The 20,572-nt window shown below is 38.9% G+C and overlaps 1 protein-coding gene across 5 annotated transcripts in view; it reads left to right on the top strand.

The window, feature by feature from the left end:
* MLIP (muscular LMNA interacting protein) overlaps window positions 1-20,572 on the top strand; it is a 115,755-nt gene that overhangs the window by 65,409 nt on the left and 29,774 nt on the right. For 3 of the 5 annotated variants that reach the window (XM_064447900.1, XM_064447897.1, XM_064447896.1), the window contains exons 6-10: window positions 5,364-5,429; window positions 5,512-5,595; window positions 5,689-5,748; window positions 7,451-7,495; window positions 11,961-12,005. In XM_064447900.1, coding sequence (XP_064303970.1) covers window positions 5,364-5,429; window positions 5,512-5,595; window positions 5,689-5,748; window positions 7,451-7,495; window positions 11,961-12,005 — 300 coding nt within the window. The remainder of the gene's footprint in view (window positions 1-5,363; window positions 5,430-5,511; window positions 5,596-5,688; window positions 5,749-7,450; window positions 7,496-11,960; window positions 12,006-20,572) is intronic. The other 2 variants (XM_064447899.1, XM_064447898.1) reach the window with 1 other exon arrangement.

The following is a 20,572-nucleotide window of genomic DNA, read 5'->3' as shown; positions in this document are numbered from 1 at the left end:
AGGCAGGTCCACAGACTGATAATGAATCCTTTAGCCCAGCAGATGACAGGATCCACTGGCTAGAAGAGGAAGCCAGACAAGTTTAATGTAGGCTGAAGCAAAAGTTTAACAGAAAGCATTAATTAACCATTAGAAAAAATATCCAGAGACTGAAATGGGCTCTTTATCACAAAAATTGAAAAATCAAGACAGGACACTATTCTGGCACTTCATACAGTAATTCCAGGCAGTTCTGTGGTTTAAAGAAGGGGTCAGACTAGGTGATCACTGTGGTTCCTTCTGGTCTTATTAACGTTGAGTCAGTGAGTCACCCCTCTACTGACACTTGCAGTACAGGGATGTGATCCTGACTCACGTACTAAGACCAGAAGGAACCACAGTGATCCTAGTCAGACCCATAGTTTAAACAAGAATGCATCTATTATTTAGAGATAGTATTTGTCAAGTATCTATAAAAATGTCTTTAAGTCAAAATAGTTAGTGATGAAGAGTTTATTTCAGGGAGCCATAGAATAATTCCTAACTTTAAGTAGACAGTCTCTTAAACTGATCCTAATTCCTCTTCAGAATTATGTCAAATTTGAAGTGTAACCCAAAAACTGTTGGATGCCTTGGAATTGCAACCCAAAAAGTCTTCTCTTAACAATTCAGTGGTCTTTGGTCTACAGCAAGGTCTATGCAGGGGAATCTGGGTTTGCTGCATTCGTCCAGATACACACCCTCTCTGTATGCTAATTGGGGTGAACTTCCCTTGTCCGGGCCCATCATTTTGATGGGAAGGAACCTGGTCATACAGACATGGTGGGGAGAGGCATGCAATTGTTCTGCTCAGACTTCCCCCAGTCTGAACTGTAGTGAAACCAGGATGATGGGGTGTGCCATGAAGCACACCTGCTTCACAGTCAAGGTTTATCCCACACTTATCAAGACTTCTGAAAAGAACTAGGTATAACTGGCGGTGGATGGTACAAATGAAAGCACTGTTGAATTATCTGGCTTGCATTTATGAACTAATTGCAAGTAGAGAACTAAAATTTCAATTTTAAATAATGTAGAAAAAAATCTGTCTTAATGAATAAATATTTTAGGCTATTGATTTTTTTTTTTCTGTTTATGGCTGTTCTTCATGTCTCCTCTTGTCACAGTGTAACTTGGCTAATATCAGGAGAGTCTAAAACAGTCCTTTGCATAAGTTGTTACACTTCTAGGAAAACTCCAAAGACCTAGTAATTGCATCCAATCACCTACACAGCAGACTGCCAGCAGTGTAGTATAGTCTCATTGTGGAGAGAAAAAAGGAACAAAACCAATTCTTCCTCCTCATGCAGAAGGAAAAAGAGTGTGGGTTGGTTTTGTTTGTTTGTTTTCATGAAAAGAAAGAAATGCAACTAAGGAAATATGGCAGTGATCTGCTACTTTGGAGACACAGCTTTAAGTTCTTGCCTTGAGGGAACTCTTACTTGTATTATCAAACATCCATTGGTACAGGGACTGATCGTGGCAAATGCAGATTGAAGTAGCTCCTTGAAATCATACATCAGGAACCTGGAAGACAATTTTTCACCCTCTTACATGGTAGACCTTGAATGCTGGTCAACTGGCTATTAAACAGCATGTCAGGACCTTTCTGGACCTGGAAAACATTCTGACACTACTTGTTGAGGATATTTTGATAAAAAAAGATTTTAGTTTTCCCCCAAATATTTCTGGTGTGCACTTACTAGGTGAATTTCTTGCATCCAGATTACGTGTTCATGCTAAAATGCTTCTCAAGGCTCAAGTTAAATGCCTAGTGGCAAGAAAGAAATGAAATAAGTTGTGCAGTCATAGAGTGATAAAGGGACCTAGTTTGTCTGTAATAATAACCAAGCGTGCCAACATAGGAGTAGGCTATGAGGTCCCTCTTTCTTTCAAAGGCCTTGCAGCGTTTAGTTTTAATTGTTTTTTCTGAGGAAAAGTAGTCAGGTCTTTTCAGTATCATCTCCCAGGATCTTCAAGGAATAAGTTAAAGGAACTCATGGCATGTGAAGTTCTGTTATACAGAGTATTTTTTTCCTCATGTGCTGAAGGCTTAGGACAAGATATGGATGGGAAAAATATGCAAGAGAAAAAGATGAGGAAACTTCTTGGCTTTTGCTCAGCCCAGACTTTTCACGATACACTAAGAAGGAAGCTGCGTCAGATCCAGGTTACAATATTTGGTTTTTCTCCTACTGTTGATGTGGCTCATTGGTGGATGGAAGAGTGTTCTATATTTCCTATGTGTTGCTAAGAACTTTCATTCTTCTAACAGAATATTGGACATCCTGTTTAGATCATTTACTGGTATTGTTTCAGCACTGACACAGCTTTAGCAATCAAATAGCTTGGGGGGAAAAGGAGGGAAGGGTTGTAGTCATCACTGACGTCAATGGCACATACGCATCACACTCCCAAAGTTGCCCTTTGCAAGGAAAAAATTAGTGGTTCAGCAACTGGTTATTTCATCTGAACATTTAAATTCTGTCACAAATACATTTTCATTCTCTAAATTGCACTCTTAAATTGTGGTCCCACTATTGTTTTCCATATATTATAAAAAAATTTGAATGTCTAAATAAGAATGTTCCACTTTTAATATTGTTAGACGATCAGCAAAGGAAGTGAAGCTTGAATACGGTTGGTAGTGCTAATCAACAGTACTGTAGATAGCACTAATGCTTTAAATTAATCATAACAGTATTGCTTGATAGCTCCAGTAATGAGTTCAGAAATGCTAGTCATACTTTTTTAATGTCACATTTTTCTCTATGCAGAAATGTAAAAAAAAAGAAGCCACTGCTGGAACAAAAATGAAGTTGTATTTTGAAAAGCTAACAACAGATTAAACAATATTTTTTTTCTTTGTAGACATGATAGGGAAGCCTAAAATCTAGTTCTTTTCATTTCTTCTCTTCTTTGGAAGACTCAGGCTGTTCAAATAAAAACAAAACAAATCAAAAAAACCCAAACAAAAAAAAAGCAGTGAAAGAAATTAGATTATTCACTTTGAGGATTAAGATTTTACTTCCCCAAAGGTTAAAAACAGGAGAAGGGCACTGCAGCTTTCTCTAGCATGGCTCCTGCCATGGCTCTAGCATGGCTATATCTCAGGGGGACTGTGGAGCTGGAGCGCACAGATCTTGGTGCTGCGCTCACCTGAGTTCTTTAGTCAATGAAGGGTCCAAAATGGAAAATATGTGGGTGCCCAATTTCTACTGGAAACTGGTGGATGTTTGGTACATAAATTATCCAGAGTCTTCGTTCTGAACAGAGACTTGTGGATGTGGCTGTAGTTGTTCTAGAAAGATTCCTTAGTATCTTCTGGGTAGTTTCTTACCCTTGATTGTGTTCACCCTCTCCTATTGCTCTGGTGAAATGAATATGAAGCATAAACATGTATTTTTTCCTTAACAATTACTTTATTATATTCATTACCCTGCTGGTTTCTTGGGGGTGTTGAGAAGCTTAGCAATTTCTCCATTCGAAACCTGTGACTGAATAAAATTTGTTGGTTTTCCTAACACATATCCAGATTCATCATCTCTCTACAACAGGCTGCTTTGGCAATCCTGGCCCTAATAGGTACTGGAATGACTCTTCTGCTTCACTTTATCACTTCATTTTATATTCACTGGGAGGTTGTAATCTCGATTGAAGCTGAACCTGGGACACAGTACTTGAGTGTAATGCTGAGACCCCTTTAGCTGAGCCCTCCTCTTCTGCAGGACTGTCTGTTGATCTGAGAATTTAGCTGGGTAGCAGTGATGAGACAACAGAGATGAGAATATCTATTTATCTTTTCATCTTCTGTCTTGGGATAAGATTGCATTAATTCCTGCATGTCAAAAATGTTCATTCTTTTATTTTTTCCCTTTTGAACTACAACTACTCTAAGGCCAACAGGTTTGTCTAGAGCTGGAGGAGAGGGAAGAACTCTGTTTTGAAAGAAACTACTCTTTTTTTCTTACTGTACTCTCTGATAGAAGACATGGTGTTCCACAGATGTGCTTCTGTGCAGGATCATTTGTGGATGGTATTAAAATTATATTAAAAGTAGATTGTCATTAACTCTTCAGTTAATGTGTACATAGATGTATGCTGCCAGTAGCTGGACCAGGAAAGAAAAAAAATTGACTCAGAAAAATTAAACTCAGAAATAATTATTTAAGCATATGCTTCTTTTCTTTTTTTTTTTTTTTTTAAGATTCTGCCATTTTCCTTTCAGCTACATGTATGTCTTCTGTGACTAGCAGCCCTTATACCCATCTCACTGGGATCAGTCTGTTCGCAAAGAATCCCACATGCAAGAAAAAGTGCTTTACTGGAATGCTCTTTTTATCTCTTCTTATATTTTTTTTTCAAATAACTTCAGAAAAACATAATGTGTTAAACAAGAAGTCACAAACCCTGTGGGTCCCTCCCCTGCAGTCCAGCTTCATGAATTAGCAGGATTCCAGAGTAATTTTTGGTGTTGGCATGGAGTCTATTTGAAAATCACTTCAAAGAAAAAATGGGTGATGGCAGTGAGAGTGTGCTTTGCAGACTCTGGACGAAGATGGAAAGGGAACTGAGCACCTGAGTTTGGCTTTAAGGGCGTTTTGTGAGTTTCCTGATAAAGCAAAGGGATCAGCAAACTGATTCCCACTGTTCTCAAACCTGTTCCAAGTATGAGCATAGGAAAGTGGGAGGTATATCCAAGCACAAGAAGCTTGTATTTTGTTTTGGAGAGATTGCGTACCTGCTTAGTGTGATAACACGTATGTATAGCACATATTTCGCTTTATACAGTTCTGATTTCAGCGCAAATTCCAAAAACCTTGAGCATCGTTTTGTTGCAAAGTGGAATCACCATCCTCTTTAAACTGGAGGCACTTTTTAAAGAAAACATCTACTGGAAGAAAAGAAAGGGCCTCCTGTGTGCTTGGACCCTTGCCTTGTCCACCTGCTTACAGCTGGTGTCTTTCCTCTGATGGTGCATGGCAGGCAGCCCCCGACACCCCTGTGGCACACGGCACACATTCACCGTGTTACATTTACTGTGAAGGAAGAGGGCATTTTTGGAGGAAAAGACAATTTAAACTGCTAGTTTCTGATCTCTGAAAGTAGAAACAATTCACCTAGCTTGAATACTCTCTCCCTCTTTCTGCAAACCTCCCTCTAATTCAGAATCAGAAGTTGGTAACCTGAAGAACCCTACTAGGCCTGTAATTTCTTCTTTTTCCATCTTTCCATGGTGAAACAGAAAGTACCACCTTTGGAAACACAGTATTGCAAAAAATATATGTTTGCTTGGTTTTTTAAATTTTGAACTCAGTATCACACGAGTGTCTTTTGAATTGCAGGCATTAGAAGAGCCAGCCAAGACTGCTAGAGTGACTGAAGGCACTGCTTTGGACACCCATTCAGAGGTAGTGCTGGTATATATCTTTCAAATCTCTATTTGAAAACAAAAAGCAAAGGTTAACTGAGTGATCCATCCTTCTTTTTCAGATGTGCTCCCCTGCCCAGCTGAGACAACAAACAGAAGAGCTGTGTGCTGTCATTGATGAAGTCCTGCAGGACCCATTGACCATGGTAACCCATCAGTATGTGGGATTGGTGTTTCCTCTTCCTTTCCTTTTATCTCATCATTAATAAGTCTGTCCTCTGTTGAAAATAATTTTCCAGCGCCGCTGTGAGTCTTCTCCAAGTTTTCTGCAGATGAGCACGGAGTCAGATATTGGCAAGGTAGGTGAATAAGCCCACCCACACACCAAGGGCTCTTTCCAGGTAGCTATCAAGGCAAGCAAAATCACAACAAAGCCTATGGCAACAGAAAGTTGCAGCTGAGAGATGCAACATCAGTAGAAGTGTGTGGTGCTTTAAAAGAGGACAGAACTGTAGTCCTGGAGACAGTGCAGTCTTTGTTGCAGGAAGGCTTCCTGACATCAGAATGAGTCATATTATGAAAGAGAAACTGTTTTTTAAGGCTTCCAAGGATCCACTAGGAAGAAATTCTTCATACCTTGCCTTCCACATTGTAGGGTCTCTGGCCATCTCCCAGATTTTGTCCCATGTGTCCTTACTACAGAGCAGCCAATATTTCTGGCTTCAATGATTGGAAAAGTCTTTCAGGACATTTGGGTTTTTTTTCCATATCCATTATTGGTTTTCAAATAATGGGATAATTAAATGAATAAGTAGACTTGCTCTTAAGTGCTCATTTCCTTTTAACTTTGGCCCCTCAGAGGAGGGAGATGTGTGCTACATCAGTTTACCCTGGATAACTCAGAAATAGCTAGTGAGAGGCAGGGATAATTTTCTATACTGGTGTTAAACTTCTGGTTTTGCTAAGTTAAATTGATGTGCCTCTGGGTTCAGAAGGATGACTAACCAAGGGAAAAGGGTCCTTTACTCAGTTTGCCCCAGGTAAATTTAAGTTGGTCATGGTAGCTATAGGAAAGTGAAAATGGCATAAATCCAGCTGGAAACAGGAGGCAAAGGATTTTTGGCAGAGGAACACATCAAAAAGTTAATGCATTCAAAATATCCTGTACAATGTCCAGTCCACCATGCAAAAACAGGGCACAGAACCAGCATTCCTGAGTGGCTATATTCAATAAACACTTCAAATTTAATTTTCATTTTTGAAATTACTTCTGGCAACCAGCACTCAGTGGTGAATTGGGCTTCAAGCAGCTGAAAGATGGAAACATGACAGTAGCCAAAGAAGCAGGCAGAGGCAGTTATCGAGGGAATGTTTCCCGATGCCTGTGCTGAATCCAAAGTGATTAAAACGCTGCCACTAAGTTGAGCTGTAGCATCTAAAACCAACTTCCTTGGGCAATTGAGAATTGAGTCTTGATCAAATGGAAGGCATCTGTTTGAAGTAATGAAACCATATAGAGAGGGCAAAAGGTGAGTTTAACAGGATGCAGCATAGGGACCAAGCTAAAGGTTGTGAGGACCTCAGAATGAGAGAGCAAAGTGCTTAAACTGAGGGCAAAAGAGAGTCACAGACAGGAAGGAAGAGTGTCTGTTACAAGTAAATGCTTTAGAAATAGCATGGATTGGTCAGATGAAAGCAAGTTCTTGCAAATGAAAAAAGGAAAGGTGCCATTTCAGGTTATCTTGTGAGCAAATACAACTTAAATTTCATGGGACAACCACTCCTATGGCTATCTACTAATAAGCATTTTATTATGAGTGTTTCCGAGGTAATTTAAATGCCACTCTCTATAGAGTGGGATCAATATTTTTAAGCAGTAAAAATGAAATAGTATTTTCTACAATAAACATATCAAGCAAAACTTTAATATACCATATTCTCATGTATCACATGAATCTTTCTTGAATTTGAGCAATTAATAACTTTTCACAACAATGAAAATCTTTTCAAGTTACTCAGAGTAACTTTTGGCTCTTAGTATATCTATTTATTTTGTACAAGGTGTCAACAACACTGCAGAGGGCAGCTGGGCGTGAAACCAGATATGTAAGTACTTTAAAAATTACTCTACATTTTGTGTGCAGAAGTGTCTAATTTGTCTGCTCTTGCTACAATGCTAGTGAGTCTGCACAGGCATCTACTCATGACGTGAGGTGTTGACTAGTACAGAGAAGTGAGTATGTTACAGCGCTGGCAATCGAGACTTGAGATGTCTTCCCACTGCTGTAAATCCATCATGGCCGGCATCTTTTCTGTGTGGTGTCTATTGATAATTTTACCTGTGTGAATATGATGTTAGAATTAATTTCTTCACACACTTCTTTGTTGTTTTTTGCTTCAAGCACGGGGCAAGAACTCAGCTGTTTTGCAAACAGGCTGTTGCGGGTGCTGAAGGGTGCATTTGTTTGGAGTCATCCTGTACTGTAGGGAACTTGCTTTGATAGAAGTCCTTTAGTTATTGCCTATCCATCAGAATTTGGGGTTGACCAAAACTTTTCTTTCCAAGGTATAGAGCTGGCTGAAAACCCACAATTTATCCTTAGATAAATAGAAGTTGTTTTGTCACATATGCACACATTCCAAAATATAAAGACGACCTCTATATTGAGTCATCTGTTCAGTTATTGAAACATTAAACCCAATTAGCATTTTGATTTTCACTAACACACACAGTCACTGCAGGTTCCATATTTTACTTACAACTCATCTAGTCATGTGGTGAGAAATCTGTGGTTAGTATTCATCTTCCAGCATTTCTATTGAACCTCAAATCAAAGCAATGCTGGCAAAGCAATAGAGGGCTTCCAGTTTTATGCCAGTACAATGCTTGGCTGATCAATTCAGTTTTGCTTCTTGAATGTGGCAGTATGCATGTTTTATTGCATACTGTGATTTTTACTTGATAGATTGTGCTGGCTCACACTAGTTAGAAAGGATATTGGAAGACAGCTTTTTAATGAACTAAAAGAGTGTGTTTCAGAGGTAGTCTGTGAGAACAGAGTATATTTAATACCGCTCCAGTGCAGATATCCAGCTCCCAAAACTGTGGCTGACGTACCATAAATTCAGGCATCCAATTTATAGGCCTAGGGATGCAGTTAGGTTTTCTTTGCTGGGATAGAAAATCACCCTTACAAACTCTTCTTTCCCAGTCTCTCCTGGAACTTTCTAGGTAAATGAAAAAAAAACAATACTTAAAAATAAGTTTGTGAATAACACAGAATATTACTGGTAGGCTAACCTTTCCTATAAATTGTACAAGCATGTTGAATTTTTCTTGTGTCAGAAGAAGGACCTCCAGGCTGTGCTGTGGTGGCTGAACATGGTGGGTCCAAGCTCTCCTGGGGTCTGCCATTGCTGCACTCTGCAGCAGTCTCCTGAGGGACGAGCCAGGTGTCCCTAACAGCCCCCATATGTCGCAGCTCTTTCCTTCTCTCATGCTCTGCTTCCTTGGTAGGATATACAAAGGTTATTTCTGTCGCAGCTAATAGACTAAGCAGTGGCTTGTCCTCTGACCCTTAGGGAGAGGGCACACTGAAGTGGTTTTCCACAGAATTGTCTTCTCTTCCCCTTCCACTTCCCTCTCCTCAAAGTGAGCCCCCCCACCAAGCACAAGACCCAGGATGGCCTCGCCACACCCCTTCAGCTCACCAAAAGCTGCATGCTCCATGCTACCACGCAGATCATGATGGAGAACTGTCTGAAAGAGTGGTAGTTGGTGTGGACCAAAGCATGCAAGGGAGCGTGCTAACCATTAACTGGAAAGGACCTCTTCCTGAGTCTCTGCGTGTGCTGACTTTTGTTCACTAGAAGAGAGAGAGTCCAGGGGCCAACATTTCTTCATAGTAGATACAAGATGTCTGTTCTGAAAAAAGGTGCCTACTTGGAGCCAACCTAACAGTGTCTCCAGTAGAATCCAGGAACTGAGTATCGTACGGACACTTTTATCATATCAGCTGTGAGTTCTGTCATGAGGTCTGTGGTGTCTCATGTGAGCTCTCTTGGAGTAATAATTTTCAGCCATCTTTTTTTCACAGATTTTTTTTTTTTTTTTAGAAGTAGACTTTTAGTTTATGTAACAATTAATTTTACTAGAAAGAATCAAAATGGTAATTTAGCAATATAATTTTCTTCATCTTTTTATATTCATGATCTCTGATACTGAGACGCTTGTCAAAATGTTGCTTTGAGGGTGTTTTTGGTTAAAAGAAAGGCTTCAATTTGTTTATGAGTCAGGGATAGGAAAATCTGTCATCATGCTAAAGTATTATTTATAAACTCATACACCTGTAAACGTATATGTATGCACACACGATAATATTACTAATTACTTCAGTAGGTTATATGGAGTAGTGAACTATACAAATATGTTGAAATAGCCTGCCATTTAACAATTAAAATTACATAGACTTGCCTTGGCCTCAACTACTTTTTGTCTTCTCATGCACTTTAGAACCTTTTAAGGGTGTGAATGATTGTACAAATAACAACGGAGAGTATAAAAATTATAGAAAAATGTCTGACTTCAGTGAAACTACAACAGTTTGTACCAGCTGACAATTAAGTACTAGAGTTGTCATTTAATAACTTTTTAAACTGTATGATTTTTTATATGATTGCATTTACCATTTTATAATAGTGCATCTCTGTTGGCTCTAGGGTTGATACTGCTGATTTGTAATAATAATATAATAATATAATAATTCTCTAAACAAATTGCTTTTATGGCTATTGAGTGCCCTAATATATATACTTAGCCATTGTGATTCCATATAAATACTGGCACCAATGAAAGCTTTCTTAACTTTAATTTCAAATTCTAACAAATTTATAGTTTTGTCATTTGGCCCACTTACAACTATTTTAAAAATAATTTCTTATGGTTACTTGAAATAATTACTTTGCATATTTTTGTCATTTTTTGCTCTTCTTGACAGTTCTATTCTAAAAAAACATCTTTTTGAAGTTTTATAAACATGACACACAAGTGAAAATATGAGAGAACACGAAGCACCTAAAAATGCACACAGACATGCAGAAATAAGTAGTGTTTTCTTTATCTGTGGTCTGCTGTGCTTATATACATTTCAGGTAACCGTTATGAAATGAGATTTACTCTTAATTTGCACCACTGAAGTTAGAGAATTTAATTCCATCCCACTTGTATCTGTAGATCATTCTGAAGTGCTTTGGTGTCTTTAAGCTCACAATGAGATTGGTTGTCTTGCTTGGTTAATGGTATGAAAGAGAGCCCCTAGTATGTAAGTAACCACTAGTAAAAACTCTAGTTTACTCTGCCAAGGGCAGAAGATGTACTTCTGGTAGATTTAGCGCTAAATCACAGCTGTCCCTGTGTGGGAGGGAAGGTTTCCTCCACCAGTGGCTGTGTTTAGAGATGTGAGTGTGCTCAGTGAGGAGCACAGTTCTCCACCATGACTCGTGGTGACGCTGTTCTCACCTCCAATGCAGGAGTAGAGCCAACAGGTCCAGGGAGTGATTAAACACTTCTATTTAGCACCTGGAAGACCACACCCAGAGTTCTGTACCCAAATGTCCGCCAGATCTTTGTACAGGGGAACAAAGGAAGAACATGTTTTTTCCCTCTCCAGACATGCTGGAATTGCTTTTCTGCTTGAAATGGTGAGAGGAACGTATAGCTGAGTTGATAAAAATTCAACTGTAGTCATCCTTCTGCAGAGGGCGCAGGCTGTAATGGCACTGACTTGTCTTCTACTACAGCTATAACATCTAACCATTGTATCTAGTACTTTTTTTTACCACCATACTGAGGAGTATTCCCCTTTTAGAGTCTCAAGGCCTCTAAATCACACCTACATCAAGGAAGGGCATGTTATCTGTACAGAAACACTGTGGAACTCCTACAGAGCTTGAAGGAGTTGACTGGAGGGATCAATACACCAGAGATTCTGAATCTCACCACTGTGTGGACAAGTAAGCGCACTGTGTCGGCAAACAAGCACGTAGCACTTGGCTATTTCATGTACACATACAAATACTTTGCATTCATCACATTTACCGTCGATCTGGAAAACAGGCCTTCTGCTGTCCCATATATACTCAGAAAAAAAAATATGCTTGAGTAGGATTGTTCTGGTTTTCATAATGTAAAATCAGAAAGATAAGAAGTTTGGACTGAGCTCCCAACACAATTGATAGTGTCAATAACATTGATGCTGTAAATTAATGTACACTGGCAGGCTCAGAAATGTCACAATTTACATTTTGAGATTAGATCAAGGTGAAAAAGTGAAATTTTGTTGCACCTGGAAAAAGTATCCCTAAAATATAACAAAAGGCATTCAAATTTCATTATACCTATAAATAAACTGGAAATTACAATATTTTAACTTCTCTTAACAATTGCATGTCACTGCATCAGTGGTAAAAGGTTCTGTACCTAAGCATATGGTTGTCCATGGATTTTTCTTCTGTCATTGCTATAATCACTATGATATTATATGTAATACTCCATATATTTACCATTTTGCAGGCCAACCTTTACAAATCGGCACCTATGGTAACAGAGAGTCAGCTGGTATGTATTGCACAGCACTGATATGCTGTTTTTAAAAATTTTCACAAGCACAAAATCTAAAGTAATTATTAATTACTTTCTTAGTCCTTTGAAAGAATCTGCAGTCAATATCCTCCTACAAACCTGCATTGCTTTCTTCTGTGCTCAATACACACCTGTTCTAAGTAACTGTAAATCCTGACACTACTTGTAAACCCATGGACCAAATGACAAACTGGAGAGTCTTGCTGAATCTTGAGGTGTATGACAATTATAGATTCTACTGCTGGTTCTTAAATGCTTTTAATATTCCAGTTCAACAATCTTGTTTGCATGCAACAACATTCTGGCATCTATTTTCTTCTTACATTCTGATTTAAATCAAAGCTGGCTTAAGTAGAGAAAAGCAAGGGTAAAATCAAATAAAGAAAGGGAGATCATGCATCAGATGTTCATTTTAGCACTGATAACAATTTAGTCCTCTTGGAGCCAAACTTTCTGAAGAAGAGTCAGAAGAGAGGTTGAGAAGCCTGTCTAAGTGACAGTGGCCACTAATGAATGGTTAGGGAAAAAATGAGATGTGGATGAGAAATTTTCCCCATTGTATTTCAGCTAATGGAATTGTAGGGACTTCCTGAATCAATTTCTTCTGTTTAGTAATCTTTGACCACTTCTTCTTTCATTATTTTTTCCAGTTACTTTTTGAATCTTTTTATACTTTGGACTGTACAACAGTCTGTAGCAATAGGGCTTACTTTTTAATTATACATTTTATGAGATAGTACTTTACTTCTCTGTTTTAAACTTACCATTTGACCTCAGTTCTTGTACTGAAACAGCAAATAATTGTTCTTTCTTCACTTTCTAAATAATATCATTTTCTAGGTATTAACCATAATACCCTATCAGTCACCTCTTTTTCATACAGAAAAGTCAAATCTGCTTAGTCACTCTTTGAGAAGTACGGATACTGTCCCATATCTTTGATGATCCTTGTTGCACTTTTCTCTATCTTTTTCAGGTTTTTGTTTTTGAGATTGGGAGAGGAAAACCATAAACTGCTCTTGTCTAGCTCCGAACGCAGCGTTTCCTATTTACATGATGATGTGTGATGAGGTTCTTAACTGTTATTTTTCTTCCTTTCTTAGCAGTTCCTAGTAATTTATTTAGCTCATCTTGTTTGCATCGAGCAGTAAGCCAATGTTTGCATAGAACTGTATACAATAAACCCATGATGTGTTTTCTGAGTAGTAAAAGCTAGTTTCTGAGGTAACTAGCTCATCACTAAATGTGTAAATTTAGGATGTAGGTTAGTTTTCCCCTGTGAAATGTATCAACGTTGAATGCAGTTAAGTCTCTCCTGCCTTTTTGTCATTTGTTCAGTCAGTATCACAAGATCTCTCTGCAATTCTTTGCATTGATGTTTTGTTTTTACTCCCCTGAACGATTCAGTATTACCAGCAAACGTTGTCACCTTACTAGCCACTTTTCCCTAGCTGATGTACATCCAGAATTCAAAGCCCAGATTTCAGAACACGTCTCTGAAGAAAACTCTGACTTTTCTCCACAGTGAGATTTAAACATTTATTCCATCCTTTTGTTTTCTATCTTTTAACTGGTCCATAGGAAATATCCTCTTTTACTCCACAGCAGTTTCATTTCCTCAGTAGACCCTGCTGAAAGACCTTCACTAAAGCCTTTGGAACTTCATGTGCAGCATGGCTACACATCCGCTGTTCTTTACGCTATGTGATGCAGCCTCATTTTGTTATCTTCAGTCATGCGTTTAGGGACCTGGCAGGGAAAAACACCCAAACGCTGAGCCGCACGTATGATGGCCTGTTGATTCTCATTTGTTTTCCTCTAATGTGTGTTCCTAGATGCCAAAAGTTTCTCATATTGCTAGTTTAAACATAACATACATCTGCCATACCAGCCAGCTTTCTTGCATCACTGTTTCTTTAAAATAACTGTAAAAGATTTATCAGGTGTGAGTGCCCTTTCAAAAGCCATTCCCTATTTGTCCAAATGTATACTAATTCTGTTCTTCAGTATAGTTTGCCCCTACTACTTTGCACAGCTTGAAATGTCACACAGAGTGATTTGTGATTCCTAGTCCATAGTTGCCTATTCTCATTCTTCTGGTGTTGATTATGTCTGAAATTAAATATACAATTCATAGTGTGGCAATTTCACACTGAAATTGCTTTACAACTGTATTAATTCCTTGCACTTTATTAGCTCATTTTACTGATTTGTTCTCAAATCTCTCTATGACATTTTTATATAATAGGTTAGATTTTATTTTCTCTCCCCCCCGCTCCGTATTTGAACACAACTTTCTGTCATTCTGTCATTGGAGCCTTTTCCTCCTTGGTCCTCTTTCACTTTTTTGCACTGCTTTTTGAACATCCCAGAATTTACTGATCTCTTAAACTCTTCTTATAAGCTGATGCACAACTTCTCTGAAATGCTACTGTCCTAAGCAGTATTCTGTTCACTTATAACCATTTCACCTTTTTGGCAGCTCCTTTTTATTTTTTCCCTTTTTTAATAGTTATTTTAATCATTTAACTATATATTTTATTCCACATGTTCTAAGTTGCAATCACTACAGCGGAATTCTTGTGCGTGTTTTTCGTTCAGACAGCAAATCTGTATCTGAGCACATTGTTATCTCTATCAATAAATAATGATTCTTCAGAAGTAACATTTTTACTTCAAAATGTTGCAGCATTCAACTAATTACTTCTCCCCTTGTGGAGTCTCTGACTAGCTCTATCAGGGACTGGATATTTATGGTGACAGAAATGTTGTGTCTATACCGCTCAACTACGTGACTTTTATCCAATGGACAGGCGAAGCAGTGGGCATGCCCCTGTGACCGTCACAAACAGATTTTCTACTCTTTTAAAAGAAGGCTATGAATGAGTCATGATAACAAAGTGCAAAGCCATACCCAGCACACCAATACAACACACGATTGCCATTACCGTTAACAGTAACTTTTTCCTTTATATATCATGCAAAATTCACATGGTGCCAGTCTTGCATACCTTGGTATCATTGTTCTAGCTCTTTTCAGTTCATGTATTTTAATGCTGGATCAGTCATCCACGGTTTTTGAGTGTGCAATGGAAGAATTAATAAAAATATATTTGAAACAAAAAGGGTAGAAAAGGAGTCATATATATTTAAAGCAAATATGGCATTTATGAATTTTGTCAGCAAGTTTAAATGATGGTAACAGAAAGAACACAGTCCTGTTTCTTGCATGAAAAGGATTGTGGATAGGAGTTGTAGCGACTCAAGGCTGGACACAGGATGAGTTCAAGTGTTTGAAAGGAAGAAAAACATTAGAGACAAATAGGTAACAATCCTCATGGTCTGGTTCAGGATTTAAAGCTGGAGTGTGTCAGTTAATATCTAGACATATTTCTATGGCTTATTTTGTTCTGCGCTATTTTAGATGTGACGTGGCAGCTTGAAGTATTTTTCCTCTAAATAATTCATTTTGAAGCACGTGTATTACTGAGGTTCCAGTACTTCCTACATTTAAAGCTATTGAGTCTAAAGCTCCATGAAATTAATTAAAGCATGGTTGAGAATATGACACCTCATGATTTATGGAGTAATTGCTTTAAGGTATAATATTAGTAAATTCAGCATCTTTTAAGATCCACTTCAGGTCAGAATGACATCAAATATAACATAGTTGTCAGGGCCAGCATAAAATCAGGGGTCATGGGTGCATCTATCCACTTTAAGTTATTTCATGACCTTTGAGCACTGATGAATGACTTCTGGAAGACAGTGTTTGCCTTGGGTCTACACCTATACTTTATCAAAGACCAAAACACAGGCACTGCTGAAGTGAAATGTATCAGTTACACTGAGGAGTGCTCTGTATAGAGCCATCGCACAGCAGAGTAGGAAATGAAAGAGATTCCTGAAATACCAAAGGAAAATGTGAGTGAAGACAACCTGAATGTGCTAAAAGAGTTTCCTAAAGAAAGGAAGGGAAGCAGAGAGCAGCATCAGTGCTAAGGGATTGCCCTTAGACCCCTCCTTGCCACCAGCCTGGGCAGTGAGCAGTGCCTGGGCAAACCTGCTCCCTTTCCTGGTCCCCTTTCCCCAGAACAGCAGCAGAGTGACTCCACACTGCTTTTGCTGTCTGTCCCTTTTCTCCTGCTATTGAGAAAAAGACTCATCCCTCTACAGATTTTAGCTTTGGTTCAGTGGAACGCATGATACAGTATAGTATCAGCCATTTTGTTGAAAATTCAGCCATATCTTGAAACGCAGATATTTCAGTATGAATAAAAATAAAGACAACCTGAATTTCAAACAGGTGACTGTCCTTGTTCTGTGCTCTGGTGCAAGACCTGCTACTGCTTCAGCATGGAGGTGGAGAAAATAATTAACCTTCCCTCCTTGGCTTTTCAAAGGGATGGGAGTAAATTACTATTTAGCCACAGGAAGAAGAAATCCTTTTAACCACGGTTATATGCCTTCACACCTTCAAATGTTCTAAGGGAGAACTTCACTGCAGACTGATACACTGCTTGGAATGTTCTACTGCATTCTTGCAAGTGTAAGGCCTCTACAGGGGAAAATAAAATAACGAACATATTCAATAACATATAAAAATAAAACTGATATGTTCAGTAACATATTTCCCTTCATGAAGACTAATCAGTGACAGAAAAGAAATAGAAGGGGAATATTTTAAGATGATTCACTGTTCAACTAGAAATGTGTCTGTGTTCGTATTAGGGCAAAAACCAGCTGACAGTGGAAATTGCAGTGCTCCTTCATGACAAAGGAGACAGTTCCTCACTATCTGAAAGCAGGTGCTCTCAGCAGAGGTGACTCTGGCTTCTCAGTGCTGACAGAATATGACTGCATTATCTGGGGCACGCTGTGTTTCATACCCATCTGCCTCAGGGTCTCTTCCCCCAAAACTAATTAGCTTGTTAGAAAGGAATAGGAATGGTTCCTGTCCATGAGGGAATTCTTTGGTTAGCCCATTTGAAGCAGAGGCTTCAAAGGCTCAAGTGGCTATTTGTACAGAAATGTTGGATCATAGAATCATTAAGGTTGGAAAAGACCTCTAAGATCATCAAGTCCAACCATCAGCCTAACACCCCCAGGCCTCCTAAACCATGCCCTGAAGTGCCATGTCTACATGTTTTTTGAACACCTCCAGGGATGGTGACTCTACCACCTCTCTGGGCAGCCTCTTCCAATGTCTGACCACTCTTTCAGTAAAGAAATTTTTCCTATTATCTAACTAAACCTCCCCTGATGCAGCTTGACGCTATTTCATCTCATCCTGTCACTAGTGACTTGGGAGAAGAGACCAATATCTGAAGGCTATACAGGCAAACAGGTTGACTTGGTGCTTGCTATTTGTCAAGTGAGGTCCCATGGACTCAGAGCAGAAAGGCAAGAAAGGGGGCAGCTAAGTCTTTTATTCCAAGCCTAGGTCTCCTGTTTTGTTAATTATTTTCCTCTGATCATGTAATATTTTTGTTAATGATTTGTCTGGTTGTCACAGAGGCAGGCTGCTTCAAAACAGCATTGCATTGAAAACATACTAAAAAGCCAATTCCTTGTTAAACATTAAAAGACAACTTTCTTGTTTACAGAAAGGCTGTTCAGGTATCCAGAACGACTTAATGTCTGTCTAGTGACACAAAGCACTGCAAGGAGGGAGTGCAGTCATTGCTAGCTATCAAAGAAGGGTCTGGCCCTACATTGCGGACCTCTGAATACTCCTGATAAGGGGAAGTGACAGTGACTCAGATAGGAGAAACATGGGACTCAGAGGATTTTTGGCCTCTGCTGAGAGGAAAGGCGTTGCAACTGGGACCTTACTCACCAGTTTCAGCAAGATCTCAGGGAGAACCAGTGTCATAACAGAGGAAAAAAATAGAGGTGAACATGCCTATATACCTGCTAATGAGAAGTTAATTATTCTGGCTTTTGGGGCAAATATGCACAACTCATTTTCTTACAGCCAAAAGACCTTCTGTCCTTGAAGAAAGGTGGCCATGTCCATACAGCCTATCCAAAGACGCCCTGGTCCACCATATCCTCGTATTTCTAACTATGCAGTTGCTGACCTCGGCCAAAACTGTGCGAGGCACTCTGGCATTGAATCAGTACTGATTATGGGTCAGCTCTGGGGCTTGTGTCTTGGCCCTGTGTAATTTGCTAATAGGTCTGTAGCCCCATGATGGCAGCCCATTGCAACCATAACAGCCTTTGCCATTTTTCAGTGCTGTTGTAGGAAGACCAACATTTTCCTTGGCAAAACTAAGTCTTAGCTTGTTTCTCAGAACTGTCAGTTGTGTCAGACGCTATCAAAGAAAGAGTTCATGTTTTTAGTTTTGGATCAAAGATTTTATATAGCTTGTCTAATTAGGGAACTAATAAAGTATTTCAAATTCTGTTTGCTGGCTGACATCTGCCATTCTGTTTGCACAGGCAGACATAAACATATGATTCAGCAGGCACTTGATTGTGTGATGTTAATTAGAAAATACTTCCTTAAAAGCATTTCTACAGCATGCTTTTGGAAGAGGCTTCCTACATAAGGAGAGTAGAAAATCCATGATGATTTGGGGTACCTCAACGGGCTTTTGATTGCATGGTTACGTGGTGTGGAAGAGTGCTAGAAGGTCACATGTCCTTTGTCTGCATAATGATGACTTGATAACAACTGTAGCTTTCTTTTTATTTTTATATTTACTTTTGTGTTGAAAGCCAGGAGCCTTTCACTTTTACAAACTCCTCTCAGAAATCTTAGAGAGGAAAATAATTCTTTTATGGTGAATCCTACAAATAAGTAGTCATGAACTATGGACTAAGTTCATCAAATTATCACTATATCCTTCAGTAAATTGACCTTCTAAATGAAAATTTTAAGTTTTTAATGCAACTTGGCAGTCATTACTCTTTAAAAAAAAGTTAACTTCATGGATTATTTTTTGCTTTCAGTTGAATGTTTCTTCTTATTTGATGAGGCAGATGAAAGGGCCCCAAACTATGGAAAGGAGGGAGGGGATAAAACACAAAGCTAAAGGAAGATATTTTGCTGCCTGGGCCTTGCTCTTCCCAGGAGTATTGTTCTGTTCCTTCCTCTGCCACCTTCCACTCAGCCCCTGGGCACTGCTCTGCCTTTCCCAGGGCAGAGGCAGAAGCAGAAGACATAGGGACAACTACTGCCTCCTGCACTTTCTCCCTCCAGTGGGCACCCCTCTTGCCCTGTCCTTACTGGATGCCTGCAGATTGAATTTTAAGGTGATCCATAACTCAGTTTACACGATACATCCAGCAATCTCAGAGGCATCATTTTAGGCTTACTTTTGTGGTATGCTTCTCTTTTTGTCCAGACAGACTGCTTAGGTGTACCATTGCTCTTGTAAATAGGCAGATGGTGTTATTAAATGTACATGGTCTAAATCTTAAAAATAAATCTAGTGTGAATCAAGTTTCTTCTCTGCATTTTTATACCCTGCAGGGTACTGAGGATGGAGAGCTGGACAGTAGCTATTTCTCAGTCCCAGCTGGGCTAGCTGCCCCTCTGGGCTGCAACCACAGAAGGAGCTCAGTAGCATTCCTGTTCTCTATATCAGTTGTGACAAAGACCACCCATTTTCTACGGGGTAGCTGTAACAGAGAAGAATATGACTGAGTTGTTGAAACATTTAAATTCAATCAGGGACCCATCCAGGGATGTCAGTACTTACCAAATTCCAGTGAGAATGTACACTTTTTTCTTCCTTTTCTTTGCTTACTGAACCAGTTTTCTATTTTAAAATTATCCCCTAGCCTTCATTTAGAGTTTATGCCACAATCCATCATGTCAGACTTTACTGTAAGAATTCTGAAAATCACAGATGTACTAAACTGACAAGTTAATGATAAATTTTTTGGTTGGATGCTAACTAACCAAGAAATTTTTTATTGATTAAATAATCCCATTTGTCAGAAATGAGGAGTATCACGCTGACTAAATTCTCTAAAGTTGTACTTCTCCAAGTGAACTCAAAGATACTGTCAAAATCCAGCATGAAAACACTGGTATTATTGCCCAGAAAGACTTTCCCCTAATATGGTGCTGTCTGGGTGTAAGTTAACAGCATCACATATTGCCCTTGCTTTTTTCAGTTACTGTTTTGAGGAGCCCAGAACATAATTTGCAGCATGAAAGCAGGCATATGGCTGTGCATAAAGTATGACTTGATGAACTTATCAAGATGCAGCTGAACAGCTAGCAAAAACATCCAGCAAAACTCAGGAACAATAGTTTGACAGCCCAACATCTATTTTTGTGTCAGTAACAAACAGATGTCAGTGATGAGGTTCTGTGCATAAAACCAGCTCTTCTCGGTTTTTGTCTGCGATTTGTATTAAAAGTAGGCCAGGTGGCATGACAGCTGAATAATTTTGGTGGCGAAATATGTTATTAATAAAATTTTAAAACTATCTAGTTGCTACAGCCTCATTGGAATTGACTTGTCTAAAAAATATTCTGTAAATTGTGAAGTATTTTATTTTATTTTTCTTCAACCTCTTTT

The sequence above is a fragment of the Phalacrocorax carbo genome, chromosome 3 (genome assembly GCF_963921805.1).
Source record: "Phalacrocorax carbo chromosome 3, bPhaCar2.1, whole genome shotgun sequence".
NCBI lineage: Eukaryota > Metazoa > Chordata > Aves > Suliformes > Phalacrocoracidae > Phalacrocorax > Phalacrocorax carbo.
The sequence above is the reverse complement of the archived record's forward strand: the minus strand, read 5'-3'. Positions and strand labels throughout refer to the sequence as shown.